Source organism: Protobothrops mucrosquamatus, unplaced genomic scaffold (genome assembly GCF_001527695.2).
Source record: "Protobothrops mucrosquamatus isolate PMUCROS unplaced genomic scaffold, P.Mucros_1.0 scaffold494, whole genome shotgun sequence".
Classification (NCBI taxonomy): domain Eukaryota; kingdom Metazoa; phylum Chordata; class Lepidosauria; order Squamata; family Viperidae; genus Protobothrops; species Protobothrops mucrosquamatus.
The window spans coordinates 827,897-844,798 of record NW_015386811.1 but is presented as its reverse complement, the minus strand read 5'-3'; the positions used below and the strand labels follow the sequence as shown (position 1 = coordinate 844,798).

At 34.9% G+C, this 16,902-nt stretch overlaps 1 protein-coding gene across 1 annotated transcript in view; it reads left to right on the top strand.

Moving 5' to 3' along the window:
- AGMO (alkylglycerol monooxygenase) overlaps positions 1-16,902 on the top strand; it is a 160,745-nt gene that overhangs the window by 14,217 nt on the left and 129,626 nt on the right. The window contains exon 3 of the mRNA XM_015816773.1: positions 7,863-8,014. Within this exon, the coding sequence (XP_015672259.1) occupies positions 7,863-8,014 (152 nt within the window). The remainder of the gene's footprint in view (positions 1-7,862; positions 8,015-16,902) is intronic.

The window sequence follows — 16,902 nt, the reverse complement described above, 5'->3', positions numbered from 1 at the left end:
TGCCTCCAGAAGTGGTGAATGCTCCAACACTGGAAGTTTTTAAGAAGAGACTGGACAGCCGTTTGTCTGAAATGGTGTAGGGTTCCTGCCTGGGCAGGGGGTTGGACTCGATGACCTCCAAGGTCCCTTCCAACTTTTATTATTATTATTATTATTATTATTATTATTATTATTATTATTATTATTATTATTATTATTATTATTATTATTATTATTATTATTATTATTATTATTATTATTATTATTATTATTATTATCTCCCAACTGATGTCAGGATAGTTACAGTAAAGTCTCCCATTACTACTGTAATATGTTTTCTATATGTATTTGTTAATTCTTCTTGGTTTGGTGGCCTGTAATATACACCTTTATATTGGATTCTAGGAGGTTTTTATCCTTGATTTTGTGCATTTCTGTAGAGATGTAGTGATCTTTTATATATAATGCAACTCTACCTCCTCTTTTGTTAGGTCTGTTTCATATGAACAGTTTGTATCCTTCTATCATTAATGAATTTCATCCCATCAAGTTTCATTAATGGCAACTATATAATATCTGCCTTCATGTACTAATACTTTACTTAATATACTTAATATATACTTAATATATGGTACTTAATACATTTTAGCAAATCTAAAACCTACCATTATTTAATAACAATGAAGTACTAATTTTTCATGTACTAATACTGCCTTCATATACTAATACCCAATTACATAAACTTTTGCAATGCTTCCAAAGTTTATGCAATTGGGTTGAGGCGTTTCTTTAATTTCTTCTAGTTAGTATGTAGATGACTAAACATTAATCCTCAGTTTAAGTGAACTATGAGCTATAGGAAAAAACTAAGTAGATTTAAAAATTAAAAATATGTTTTGTTCCTCCAAAATACTAATAGTTATTCCCTTCAATGCCTTTCAGCGACTCCATTCTCAGGTAACCCAGCAGAAACAGTTAAAATAACATTTCACTCGAACTCATTATATCAAGGGACATTGCAGCGTAAATCATTAACAGCTGAGAGTCAGATTAACATGCTATTGATAGTATCCTCTCCTAGGATTAATTCTCATTTTTTCAACTAGAAGTTGAAATTTGTGACATAAAATTTGTTATTAGCACATTTGCCTAGTAGCTAAAGCAGAGTTCCAGGTATAGAAGAAAATAATGTACATTGGAAAAATGTGAAAGAGTGATTTTTGGTTTAGAAAGGAAATAACATTGGGCCACTGTGGTACTTAATATATTTTTTAGCAAATCAGCTGAATGACAATATCAATATTTTATTAAAAAAATATATCAGAAATGAACTCCACCACTTTAATGATTTCATTCCTCTTAGGGTTCAACATTGGCATCCTCAGAGGAAAGATGATATTTGCATGTTGGGCAGTCTGTTTTGAACTTAGAATTTTTTTGTAGCAAAACTTAGCTGTACCATTAAGGACAGATTTACAAAAAGTGAGCCTTACTAGGAGTGTCTGCAAGATTTATGCTGTAATCTTCACCTGCACATTGTTGCCACCCATTTTTCCCTTTTATTTAAATAAAGATTAGATAGCTCAGGTAAAATCTGTCCATCTTATATGGCCTAGCAAGTAGAGAGTGCTATAGTTGCGTACCCTACAAAAGTTTCGTGATGAACACTTGGATAGAGACATTTTCTTCTTGAAACAGTATGCCCCTTGAGTTCAGATTCTCTCCCATCCTTTTGACCCATAGGAAATGAGTAAAGATAAGCCATTAAAACAGGAATATCATAATTAAGGCATGATCATATTTTATGATCAGATTTACATGAAAGAAAATGGCCTACAATGTTGGTAAATGAACACAGCCATCTTATAAAATGCATGTATATTGTTCTGAATGCCTTTTTTGTAAAAGAACAAATTATAAAATTTGCCATAAATCTTGAAGTACTTGCTTTAACAGTGCCTTCTTCCACAAACAAAACAAAGAACGACATTTTCTTAGGAACGTCCATATGCTGGAAATAAATATTACTGGCTAGAATATAAGCATGTATTTATTTCATATATTATTAATTTTCAAGTGCTAAACTAGTTTAACACAACAACAATGAATAAAGTTTGGAATGTAATCTTAATAAATAGGTGTTTTTAAAAATATTTTTATATCTAAGTAATATCCTATTTATTTCAAAGAAAGAATATAGAGCTGTGGAAATAATTTATGTCCTAATTTAGGAAACATTTTCTGTTTCTTTGCCAATATCTTTTTGGACCAAAGCCAGAAATGGGAATCCTATGGGGCTCCAGATGTTACTGGGATTCAGTTCTGTATGTTTGATAGTATAGTAGTGATCAGAGAGGATGGGAAATCAAGTTTAATAACATGTGGAGAGCAATACTGTGTGAACATGTATATTCAAAGGGTAAAATATGAGTTTGCACATACCACCTGTTTGAAACTACATAAAGCAGCTGTGTCTTTTCCTGGATTTGTGTGATTGCCTTCCACATCTGGCTTCCTATGTTTGGGAAACTCTTGTGTGATTTAAAATATTTTTTCCATACTCAGTGAGAGTAATAGTGTTGAAAGATGGGGTTCTGGCAGGCATCAAATTGGCCCAGCTTCCATATAGTGTGCTCTGCTAGTCTCACAGAATGTTTGAATACAATATATGTTTCTAAAAGCAAATTTGCATCTTTAGGCTAAATCTCAAATGCAGCTTTGTGATTAGAGAGAGGCCAGAGTGACGAAGATTAAAATAAAATCTTTTTTTTAAATATCTGGTTATTAGTTGAACAAAATTTGCCAGTTGGCGTCCCACATATCAGTAGCTTTTTATTCAGGTAGAAGTAGGCTTAAAGTTATAACTGTAATCCTTGCTTAATAATCATTTGTTAACTGTTTGAAGTTACAAATCAAAGTGCTGATCAAATGGTATTAATGCTTGCTCTTTGAAGTAATATCTGTTGGAGTGCTCCTGTGGTCACTTATGAAATATCACGCACTTGGCAACCCATGTACATGACTACAGAATGTACTTCAACCATTACCACCTATTTATCTTCCTCTTTTCTTTGCCCTTTGGCCCTGGACTCATCAGCCATTAATTCTGTACTGGATTGTGCTCTTTGTCATTAGAACTGCAGCTGACTTTTGACAACTCCTTCCTCTTGCTGTTGAGGTGTACATGCTGGCTTCATGAGTCCTTGCAAAGTTGCTGTCATAGAATTCAGGATGGCAAAGGTGGCTGGAGCTAGGGCACCTTCAATTTTTACACTTTGGTGCTGGACCAGGCTGCAGCTTTGGCCATGGTGCTATACTCAGACAATTGTGGCTTCACAAAAGGTTAAGCTAGGCTTGCCTAGCAACAGGAGGAAGAAGATAATAAACAACAGTTGGGTAGTAGAGCATAGGGGAGCTTATCTACCCCAGCAGCCATTATGGCTGGCATTTGCATTGGCCTGAGGCAGGCGTTTACTAACAGATCAGTCTGCTTGACTTTGCTTGTTGGAAGTTGGCAGGTATTCACTTAATGACCAGCAATCCTTCTTAATGATGGAATTGGGGATTTCCAGAGTTGCCATCACTAAACAAGGACTACCTGTAGTGCTAATTATGTTTGAGGTGCCAAATGTGCTAATGCCTGGAGTTGGTCTATCATTACTTTTTATAAATCCAAATTCTAAGTTCAAATTCTTTCTAAGTCCTTGTGATATTACACCTAATGACCCAATAACAATTAGTAGACTTCTTACAAATATTTGTAATCTCTGTTTCTAAATACCAGTATTTTGTAAACGTTTTCTATTACTTGTCTTCAACTTAACTGTCTTTTGATACGACTTCATTGAAAAAGTAAGGAACCAATCTTCTTTTTCAATGACAGTAAAATTGATGTGTTATATTCCAAGTACCAACCAGTCTGGATTGTAAGAACTCTATTTTGCTCTATTATATTCAATGGCTTTTCATGAATTCATATTGCAAGTAATATGAAAGTAAAATTAGTTTTCTACATAAATGCTAATACAATATCTTGCTAACACAGTCATCCCTTTTTTTTGGTAACCATTCTGGATTTTGTGGCATCTAGTTATTAAATGGTCAACTTTTTTTCTATATATCTCAACATTTACTATCCAAACTAGTATTTTCTATTTTTTGCCAATTAACATTTGTGCATATGGCTTGTTCTTGGGGAACAAAAAAAAACTCCTCCTCCTTCTCCACCTCTTCCTTCTTCTCCACTTCTCCACCCTCCACCTCCTATTTCTAAATGATTGCTATATTCAGGTGCTGTCCAATTTTCCTTCAATATTTTTCAAAAAATGCCTATGGAGTGCTTTAGTTTTCTAAGTTTCAAGTTTATTTCTTGTTGCTTTTAATAGTCATTGTTAGATTATATTTCTGCAAGTAGCTTTATTTCTGAGTTTATTTCAATAAAGTTTCATTTGTTGTCTTGATTAATCATTAATCTTTTGTTTTTCCTCCACTATAGTTTAACCTGGTAAGTTCTCATTTACCAATCTTCCTTTGAAGATACTGTATTTACAGTTACATGTATCTTTTAGCTTTTTATGTAAGTCCAAAATGTAGTATGTGCACTATCTCAGTATTCAATTAAATTTCTTTTTCCTAAATATTTCAAAAGAGAAAGGTCAAGAAATAGTCCATAACATGATTAATAAATAAAATTAGATATTAGATGTTTCACTAATTAGTGGAAAGTTAATTGTTACATTATGTAAAATGCTATGAACATTAATAATGTGCTATAAATAAACAATCATGCATTATATAAAATTTGCTAACTATGGTACAACGTTGTATAATGATTTTAATTGTTTTTTTTAAAAAAATATGGTCAATTATGTATGCTATTAGGAATTCTTGTTTGTACTTAAACACATGTAGAGTATTTGGTAGGAAAACAAATACTTGGGAAAATATTTGAGTTTCACTTAGGTTCATGCTGACATTTTAGGTTTGTGTTCAGATTTTATCTCTTTTATGTGAGAGAGGTTTTAGGTTTTTTCCAGTGTACTACTTTTCAGGATGAAGAAATGTTTTTAAAGTATTACTTTTACATTCTGTAATTAAGAGCTTAACACAGACAAACATTCTAACAGCTTTCCAAGATACTGTTAGCAAATAGATCATTTTGTAGCTATGTTTGTATATTAAAAATGGAAAGTGATCATATTTGCAGTGCTGAGTGAAGACAGGGAGTAAAACTCCCAGATCTTTCTCATTCTTTCCGCAACTTCCGGACTGTTTGGCTTTATAATGAAGTGTAAAAACAGAATGGGGAGAAACTATGACCATTATATGTCAGGGTCATTTCAAGTCTAATAAATCAGTTGATAGAGTAATAAATTAGATTGTCAGGTCATGAACTGGCACCTGTTCAGAAAAATATAAGAGACTTTAAATTAAAGACAAGTTGTTTTCCTTTTCCAGTGTGAGGTTTGACAAACATTCTACTATTTCTCTTCTCCTTTTTTCATGGAGTCTTTGTTATAGGACATTCATATTTCACATGTTTCCAGTATTTCTGTGTGTTTAGCTTGACAAATTTCATTTAACCTTTGGTACTTGATGTGCATATGAAAATTTAACAGATATAAAGAATTTATTGTAATTAAATTCTTTTATAAATTATATATAAAATGTACAAATAAATTAAGATATCAATCCATTATCTTACTTTGAATTTCATTATCCTGTAGACATTTATCTTTTTGAAAATTTAAAATTGGCTGATTGTTATTAGTTCTTAAGATCATATTTTCAGTAGTCGTCCTCTAAAATTAATAACAGTTAATGCATATTTATATATAATTGAATCTTTCACTTTCACATGCATTTGAGGAATTTTTGGTTCAAAATAGAGATATTTTAAAATCATATGGGAATTAATAAAAAATGTTAAATTAACAAAAAAATTCCCACTGTTTTTCAGTGAGAATTTGTCAGATTACAAATAGAGTATATCTTGTTCATTAAAGTTTTATTTGCAATTAGTACACTTACCAGCATATTTCAGATTAAATATATTCTTAGTTTTCTCAAGAAGGAAAAGGGAAGTTTAAAGCACACTTAGACTTAATAAATGTAGCGGGGGTAGGTGAGCTGAAGAGACAGTATGGGGAGATGCCTGGGGTAGGAGTCAGGAGAGGGCAGGGAGGAGTTGAGTCTGCTGAGGCCTAGGTCGGGGAGGAGGAGTGGAGTCTGCTATGGCCTAGGTAGAGAAGATAAGCCTGGGAGAGGAGACAATAGGGGAGAATGGGAGAGGCTTTTAGGAGGTAAGCCTGAGGGAGAAGGGAATACGATATGAGAAGCTTCTGTGGGGCAAGCCTGAGGGAAAGAAGGGGATAGGATATGGGAGGGTTCTGTGGGGCAAACCTGAGGGAGAAGAAGAGGAAGAGGAAGAGGAAGAAGAGGAAGAAGAAGAAGAAGAAAAGAAGAAGAAGAAGAAAAGGAGGAGGAGGAGGAGGAGGAGGAGGAGGAGCAGACCAGCCACCAGAACACTTTTCCTGCATGTGAGTCGGGGGTAGCGCTACATAAATATTTTGACTTTGGTAAATGTTGTCCTGAAATAAAGCAATTGTGAATTTGTTTCCATATTTGACAAAGCTAATCCATTAATAATTCTGTTAGTATGCTAGTGATTGATTTAAAATATGCAAATTTGACTTATATAACTTCAGATGAAAAAAATCAGTACTTTAGAATTAATGTCTAGCTTTAGTTAGAACCCAGCGAAAAAAGAGCTCAGTGACTAATTTAAGAAATACATCCCTTTCTATGTCTGGATATGTTGCAAAAACATTACAATACTTAATGAGGCCAAAATGAGAAAACACTACCCTGTGGTCATTATCCAAGCAGAACAGGTACTCTTAAGCCTTCTTGATTCACTGGATCTTAAAGAGCATATATAACTATATTTTGGCCAATAGCCGGTAAGTGATACTACTCTAGGCAAAGGTGTCTTTTTAAAAAAAAATTCCTCGCAAAATAGTATAGAGAGAGTTCTCCCCTCTCCTTCCTGGTCCCTTTAGAACAGCTAAAGTTCCTTTATGGCCAGTTGTCTAAATGATTAAGCATTTAGGTTAAGATTTGTGGTAATATTTCAAGTTATAAATTGCAAAAATATGGTGAATTGCCTTTTTAAAAACATCTTTAGTAATATTTCGTAAGGCTCTTACAAAGATTAAATATGTTCCAGGTGTTTTGCTTCAGCAAAGGATAAGTACACCTGCCACTGAAACTTGTGTGAAATTGTTGGTTCTCCAACTGCCAAACTGAAGTTAAACAGATATCTTGGTTTGAAAATCAGACCACCTGTTAGAAAGCTATGAGTGAGTCACAGGTGGGCTATGACAGCCAGGGTGAAACAGGGTCTTCTTATGCCCTCCCTTCTTTTCCTCTCATCCCCAATGCTTTTGGGGATTTGAAATAACAACTAAGAAAAATTGAGGTTTTTCTGAAATGGTAATTTAGTGATATCAGACTTTGATCACTGTGGGTTTTTGCTGGGATAAAAATGAGATGGTCGGAACATTACAGTCATCTTTTACTTTTGTTAGTTATTATGTAAACAGACATCGTATTCAGATTCAAACACTGGTACAATAATTACTAATGCATTTGTATTGTAGCTCATTTTGATCTTTTGGTGATTTTGCTGCCATATTGATCATGAGCAGAATCTTTTAATCTTTTTAAAAACTTGTTTGCTTGCTAGATTACTGAATTGCTCTGTTTGTAGCTCCAGAGACCCTTCTTCCATTATATTTTGATAGAGATATCAACAAACAAAACAGTCTGAAGATGGTAGTCTGACGTATCTCTAATGTGCATTGTCTGTTTTTGAATTTTAGTGTTATTTCTAGAAGTGTTGAAATGTCAACATATATTTATGTGTGGAACAACTATAGAATGATGCAGCTACCGTGGACATCATCATGGACATGGTATTTGACCTTCATTGGAGTAGATTTTGGATACTATTGGTTTCATCGTATGGCCCATGGTAAGATTTTTATGTAATTTCTTTTTTCTTTTTGTGAATAGTAAACATTTTGAGCTGTTTTCTGAAGGTTTGCCAAGAAAGAAAAGTGAACTATATTGCTTTAAATTTCAGAAAAATCATTCTTGGATTATAATATAATACATAGATTTGTTATTCCTACACCAAAATTTTGGTTTTTCTACATATAGAACCTGTATTTAAACTTCATTGATAACTAGATTTTTAGTATTGTTACCTTGTAATTTTAGTTGGATATACAATTTTAGTGTTGACAAGTAGCTTGAAGCTTAATCATTTTAAATTTCTCTTTTAATTTTTTTATAATTTCATATGTAATATATCAGAAAACTAGAATCCTATGTCATTTTTAGATTTCTTATTTACTTAGTGTATTATTAATAAGTGGCACAGTGATCTAGAGTTGAAGATTCTCACCTATCACTTGGAAAGTTGAGACTTCAATCCTACCCTAATGGCAGATGTTTCTCTGTCAGGGCGCAAAGAAAAAATATTTGCTGCAAACTCTGCGTAGGCATCAGGAAGGGCATCCGGACAGTAAATGCTCAGCTCTACTCAGTTACCCTGACTCCATCTCGAAACAAAGGGATTAAATTGTAATTTTTTTATTTTGTGTAGTATTATTTGTACATTACTATTTTATTTCATTTTTTCATGACTTTTATCTTCCCTTATGTATTCTTTTTAAAATATTTAATAATAATTAAAAAGTTGATTCTTTAAAGGAACCACATTGTTTTCAATAGCTACACTTGGATGATATGATGATTATATCACAAATACTTACAGAGATAAATAAAGCTAAAACTTTTGTCATTGACACAGTTTCATCTCTACAATGCTCAGTACAGGTATTTGAATAATCAGAAGAAGGAACAAATTTTAAATTTCACTTGTCTATTCCTTAGGCAAATATAAAGATTGCATGCATGTGTCTCATAATGCAAACTTTAGAAGCTAGATTGGGGTGGTTTTTTTGCATCAATTGAGTCAATAATCTAGCCAATTATCTTAGATACTACTAGTATTTAAGCTTTTTGTTGTCAGATTTTTGGTACATGGATTAAATAGTTTATAACTTTGCTAAGATCAGAAAATTAAGTCAATACACTAAATGGCAATTCTTTTCTTTAGAATCCACTTGGTTGCTTCAAATTAATGGGACATCTTCAATGAATTGGATGATGCATTTGTGAATTAACATTACTTGATTTTGTATGTGGAAAACATTGGAACAGCTTCTGAAAAATGATGGGAACATATGTTAAATTAATTCATTAATTAATGGAAGAATGGAATAGTCGGTTTCTGATGGAAACAATGATGATAAACAGGATGGTGTTAGAACCAGGCGAATAGAATGCAGGGAGTTTCTGAGTTAAGTAGAAGAGGAAGGAGGTAATCTGACACATAGCAATGCTATGGGGAGGACCTTCAGATTTGATTTAGGGAGAGGGTGGTGGGATGTCAGGAAATGCATGGAGATGAGACAATAATATAATGGGGAGGGGAATATTCATCATAACAAGTAGCCAAGTTTGATGTGTGGGTGTGAAAGAGACTGGGGATACGCTTCATAAACAACAGCACTAGCAGACTTGGCAGCATTTGATTTGTCCTGAAAAACTCAGATTTTCATTTTGGGAGGCATAACATTCATATCAATATATATCATACTGAACACAGAATTCTGTCCACCAAACTCATGCTGACAGAAGGAAAACCCATTCTGTGTAGCAAAATGGTAATTCTGTCTTGAAAGCTGGAAGTTGTGAAAGTCTTTGTTTCAGTTAGATAACTTTGCTGTATGCAGTATGATTTTTCTAAAATTCCAACAGAGTTAATATGACAATGGCAACATTATTTCTTCAAGTATTTCTTTTTTAGTGCCTTTAAGGGCTTTGATGAAGAATAAGAGAAGCAGCACTTCTTGCCATTTCCCTATTTTCCTATCTATGCGGGGTCTTGGAAAGAACACAATGATATACTGAGCATGGAAAGGAGCACAAATTGAACACTGTGGAACAGGCTTTTGCGATCATATTTGTATGCAATCTGGAAAACACTCTTGAAATAGTATCCTTTTCCCTAACACAGCATAAGAACATGAATAATAACAAAGCATAACAACTGCTATCTCCATTCTGTTTAATATTCTACAATAGCCAGCCAGATACATTAGGGAAGATTCGCTGAATTGGACAAGAAGACAATAGCTTCCTTTCATTTCCCAGCAGATAGTATTTAAACAGACATCAAGAAGACCAACCATTTTTAGCTTTATCCTCCATACATTCATTTAATCATCTTTGGAAATGCTCTAAACCATGGGTTCCCAATCCCTCTGTTTTAGGCAATTATAGGCCAAAGTAATTATGGATAAAAAGAGACAAAGAGCTATATCTATAAAACTGAATCATACAGAATGAATTATTACTTGAAAATGTGGAGATCATAATAGAGTCTATGTTCTGTGATTTTCTGGAAAAGCCCAGATTTTTTTAGTGAAGACTTTACAATTACAAGTCCACCCTTTCACCTGAAGATACTGAATAATTGGCCCATTACATAAACTGTATTTTTTATAAAGTGGAATAAATACTTCCTAACACTGCAATCTGCTTTAAGAATGATCAATCTTTGATCTTCTAGCTGAAGTTAGCAAAAAGTAACTCAAAAAATAAATAAAGATAAATAATGCAAAACAAAGTTACAAAAACTCAATACAAACAAAATCCAATGTAAGAAATTTTTTTAACCCTTCTCTCTCTTTGTCATAAACAGGGTGGATTTGATTTAAATCAAGTAGATTTAAATCATGATTTAAATCACTAGTAAAAAGGCTTGATTAAAGCAATTCAATTTAAATCATAATTTTTAAAAAGCAACTGTCATCTCTGTCCCGCAGCGGCTCCTTTTCTGACCCGCTGTTGACTAACCGACAGTCCCATCCATAGCTGGTGATGCGGCAGTAACACAACAAGGTGAGAGACATGGCAGGCAGCAGGTGAGTGGATGCCCGCTAACAGGCGCTGTCATGATGGATCTGAAATGACAGGTGCTCTTTAAATATAAGAACTCATTCTTGCTAGTAGTTAGAATCTTTAATATTATTATTTGCAAACAAAATGAAAGTTCCCTGTTTAGAATAATAAACTGTCAGGTTAGTAAAACAGCGATATCAGAATGATTTTAGGTTGATAGATAAATCATATATAGTTGGAGAACTACTCAAATTCTTTTATTTAATTAAAAAAATATCATATTATATATTATTATATTTGCTTAAACATCAATGTTTAGTAACTGAAATGCATTAAACAAAATATCTTCGAAAAAACAAACAAAAGAACTTAAACTGAATATATCAGCTGGGTCCACATTAAAAAAAACTTCAAACACAGTTTTCTGCAGCTCACTCATTTTCATCTTCGTCCTCTTGTTTGTTCATGATCTGGAAAAGAAAAACAAGCGTACCTGCTTTATCAGTCCCCAGACGATTTCTCAATTTAGAGTGAACAAGTCCAAAGGAAGAGAATGTTCTTTCAACGCCAGCAGAAGAGGCCACTGCAGTTAAAAGTGAAATCATTACTTCAACACTTTCTGAATCCAAGTGCTTAAGTGACTTCCACCAGTTTAGTGGTGAAACTTTCTTTAAAGTCCCATCAGCAAACATATATTTCTTGAATGGTTTCCCCTTAGCTCTGAAGTTCATTATAGTTGGCACTAGAGATGGATGATTGCTGGATACCCATATCATGACTAATTCTTCTTCTTCAGCACTTAAACTTAAGGTTTGACCTTGGTACCAATATTGACAATGTTTGTGAGAAAATGAGCTGGAGATAGTGCTTGTCCCATTCACTTTTTTAAATCTTGTAATTTCTGCTTGTCAGTGTGTAGTTGTTTTTAAGTGTTCACTCAGTTCCTTCCAAATGTCTACAGCATCAGCAATAAAACAACTATTTTTCTGGATTTTGTTTAAAGCTTCAGAAATGGGTTTCAGGATGCTCAGCATATGTTCAACATTTCTCTTAAGCCCAATGTTGAGATTTTGACTGTGATGGTGCCATCTAATTTTTCTCGATTTTGCTCACAAATGGTCATCAGAATAGGCCAGTTTTTTATATATTGTTCAAAACAGTCCACCACAAAATTCCATCTAACATCTTGTGGGAGCATTAGCTTGGTCCCACCCGTTATTTTCAGAGTTGATGCTGCAAAATGATTGTTACAGAAGTATTTAGCAATTTCAAAAACATTACTCTTTATTTCTGGGACAGAAATCTTTGGCTAGTAGGTGCATCAAATGAGCACTTATGAACAACCACATGTTATTAGCTTGATAGTTTCTTTTTTTTTAAAACAAGTTTTATTAATTTTCCATTTTTACAAAGCTTCAGATATTAAGGAAGCAACATGGTGGTTGGGTAATACATAGTCCGATAACAAGCTTTTCCATACATATGTCAGTTTACATCATCAAAAATTTCCTCTGTTTCCCTTAGTTATTATAACAAATTCAAATTAATACATTGCTAGTTATAACTCAATCATTTAAAACATTTATCAACAACTTTTGACTTATATGCCTCCAGATCCTGTTTTTTTATCTGATTTCAATTACAGTATTCCAGTTGGCTTAATGTCCATAGTGTTTAGGTTTTGGATAACCCACGGTTCCCTTAGTTCATTACAGAATAGTTATCATGTCTAAAATACATGTATTATTTATTCAAATAAATTCTTAGTTTATTTCACAATCATATTCTACTTCTCATTCTAATAAAATAACCTTTATCCTCTGAATCCATCTTCTATATTATAATTCAAAACTATTATTCTAGTAACTAATTTATTTCCCTTATAAATATAAATCCTGAATATTAAATCAATTAATGTCTTTTAAAATCTCCTTATCCCATTAAGTGAGATTTAAGGCTCTTCCATTAAAGGTCACATAAAGAAAACCATTTTTTAAGTCTAACTCTGGCCTTCCTTTTGTGCCAAACAGGCTTCCATAACAGAGCTTTTAAATCCTCGGGTGGATCTCCCTTCATTTCTGCATATGTCATTTGAATCAAGGGAGACCATCCAGTCATCAGCCTATCAAGGAAGCTAGTCCCTTCATAGTCATTAGATTGTTGGCCTGATAGTTTGAATCTGGCTTGAATTTGGCTTAGTATATTTGTCATGAGTTCAGACTGGTCTTCTTCTTCTTCTTCTGATTTCAGCTGGTTTAGATGAAAAGTCATATTCAATGTTGTAGTTGTTTTTGGTCATCTGGGTTATCTGAATTCTCAGTGTATTGTGTATGTAAGTCTTCAGCACCTCCGTTCTTAATGTTGCTTTCTTCAGTTTCTGTTGTTGTTGAAATTGCAGATTCTTTGGATGAAATCAAAGTTTGGGTGTTGGAGTTCTGAGTAGATTGTAGCTGGCATTCTTTAGAATCCACTTTAATGCTAATTCCTTCTTCTGTTGCTTTTTGGGTTGTAAGTTCATCTATTGAAGTCAGGGCTGCGTTTTTTAGCTTTAAGGTGGCGCGTATATCTTTCAGTCTGGAATTCATTAGCTCAGTAGCATCTAAGATTTTTTCAAGTATAAATTTGAAGTTAAGCTGTGGGTGGTGTTTCTCCATTTCTGTGGTATTTATGAATAGTCCTTTAGTGGAGGCTATTTTTAATAAAAGTCAATAACTATCCACCTCCACTATAGAAATTATTTTTACCACCCAGCTGTTTCAAGTTCTTATCTTTTTTGATAACGTCAAGGACGAATTTTAGTCTCAGAAGTCTCCCAGCCCAAAAATTTTTTCACTTGCTGTACCAAATTTTGCCAGTAACATGCAAAGTTAAGCTTTTATCCGGTTCAAAGAAGGAAGAAAGAAATATTCCTTTTTTTCCAGCTTAGCAAACAAGTAATACAATAAGTTTCTGTAAGAATAAAGAACTTTTTGGGAGCCCAGGTATCCAGAAATTACAAGTCCAAATATTTGGTTATTTAGTCTAGTTGTTCTTTTTTCCCCCTTAGCTTTATATTCCCAAAGTAGGCAGGAGCTGCAGAATTGAGCAGGGGGAAAGAGGTATTCCCAAAGGCTTTTACAGGAAAATAGTTGGGAAGCAGGAAAGGTAAGGTAAGGTCTCACCCAACTCCTCCAGGTTGCTTTCGTCATGCTTAGTAGTGCTTTGGGCTTTGGGCTTGAACGGCTTGGTGATTGGACATGTTAATGGCCGATCTTTTCTTTGTCAGTCCAAAGGAGCTGCCTCGGATCCAACGGAAGGGCTGCCACCCTTCCGCGGTCAGTTGAGAGTCCTCCTCAGCGGTGGTCACCCCTCCAGGGCGACTTTCGACCCTTTGCAGGGTCTTCCGACGGAGAAAAACTGGACGGCGGAGAGAAAAGCCTCCCCACACATGCGCCAGTGCCGTGATTGCAAACTGGAAAGCTTGGTAGTTTCTTCATGTTGTTCTAAATTTCTTCTCATTTTGGACACATTTACAGCCTTGTCTGTGACCAAACTGCATATTTGACATTTGAATTTTTTTCGCATGTTATGATAACTTTTGCTGCTACTTCTTCTAAATATGCTACTATGTGTGCATTTCCTGAAGTATCAATTGTTTCTTCAAGGAATACATTCCCTTCTTCTGTTGTTTTACAAGCACATACAATAGGATCATTGTGGACATTACTCCATCCCTCAAAACTTAGGTTAATAATTTTACCTTCTAAACTTGTTGCACATTGCATAATTTCTTCATCATATATTTTATCCAGCAATTTCCCTGCAACATCTAATCTACTTGGTGGACTGTATCCTAGTCTCAGAGACTGAATTATATTAACAAAGTGTGGATTTTCAAACAGATGGAAAGAAGAATTTGTTGCATAAACAAAGTGAGCATTTTTTTCATCAATTAACTCTTTTTCTAATTTGCTGGTTTTAATAATAATAATAATAATAATAATATTAATAATAATAATAATAATAATAATAATAATAATAATAATAATATTAATAATAATAATATTAATAATATTAATAATATTAATAATAATAATATTAATATTAATATTAATAATAATAATAATAATAATAATAATAATAATAATAATAATAAAGTTGGAAGGGACCTTGGAGGTCATCTAGTCCAACCCTCTGCTCAGGCAGGAAACCCTATACCATTTCAGACAAATGGCTGTCCAGTCTCTTCTTAAAAACTTCCAGTGTTGGATCATTCACCACTTCTGGAGGCAGGTTGTTCCACTGGTTAATTGTTCTAACTGTCAGGAAGTTTCTCCCTAGTTCTAGGTTGCTTCTCTCCTTGATCAGTCCTGCCTTCAGGCGCCTTGGAGAATAGCCTGACTCCCTCTTCTTTGTGGCAGCCCCTAAGATATTGGAACACTGCTATCATGTTTCCCCTCGTCCTTCTCTTCGTTAAACTAGACATACCCAATTCCAGCAGCCTTTCCTTATATGCTTTAGCCTCCAGTCCCCTAATCATCTTTGTTGCTCTTCTCTGTACTGTTTCTAGAGTCTCAACATCTTTTTTACATCGTGGTGACCAAAACTGGATGCAGCATTCCAAGTGTGGCCTTACCAAGGCATTGTAAAGTGGTATTAATACTTCACGTGATCTTGATTCTATCCCTCTGTTAATGCAGCCTAGCACTGTGTTGGCCTTTTTGGCAGCTGCAGCACACTGCTGGCTCATATTTAAGTGATTGTCCACTAGGACTTCGAGGTCCCTCTCACAGTTACTACTATTGAGCAAGGTACCCCCTATACCAGTGGTTCTCAACCTTTTTAATGCTGCGACCCCAACCGGTCATAAGTCGAGGACTAAACTGGTCGTAAGTTGAGGACTAAACCAGTTGTAAGTCGAGGACTACCCAACCGGTCGTAAGTTGAGGACTTTCCCTGCCCGGGAGCGCTGTGTATGCGTGGTTCCGCCCCCTGCGCCGGCCGAGGAGTAGCTGGCAAGCGACAGAGATGGAGCAGGCTGACCACCAGCTGGCACAGCCCAAGGGAGGTAAGGCACCTGCCACAAAAGGGGGGAAAAAATGGCGGACAAAAAAAACGGCGGACAGCCTTGCTTGGCGACCCCCATGAAATGGTCGATTGACCCCAAATGGGGTCCCGACCCACAGGTTGAGAACCACTGCCCTATACTATACCTGTACATTTGGTTTTTCTTGCCTAAATGTAGAACCTTACTTTTTTCACCATTGAATTTCATTTTGTTAGATAGCGCCCAGTGTTCAAGTCTGTCCAGATCCTCCTGTATCCTAAGCCTGTCTTCTGGAGTGTTGGCTATTCCTGCCAGCTTGGTGTCATCTTCAAATTTGATGAGTTCCCCATCTATCCCCTCGCCCAAATCGTTGATGAAGATGTTGAAAAGCACTGGGCCCAGAACAGAGCCCTGGGGCACCCCACTACATACTTCTCTCCATGTAGATGCGGTTCCATTGAGGATCATATGCTGAGTACGGCTGGTCAGCCAGCTACGGATCCATCTGGTGGTGATGCTGTCTAACCCACATTTTTCTATCTTATCAAGTAGTAGGTTGTGATCTACTTTATCAAATGCCTTACTGAAGTCCAAGTAAATTATATCCACAGCATTCCTCTGATCCACTATTTTTGTCACTTGGTCAAAGAATGCAATAAGATTTGTCTGGCATGATCTGTTTTTGACAAACCCATGTTGGCTTTTAGTAATGACTTTGTTTGCCTCTAGGTGTTCGCTGATTCGTTGTTTGATTATCTTTTCCAGAATCTTCCCAGGTATTGAGGTCAGGCTGATAGGTCTGTAATTTCCTGGGTCCATTTTTTTCCCTTTTTTGAAGATGGGAACTACATCAGCTCTTT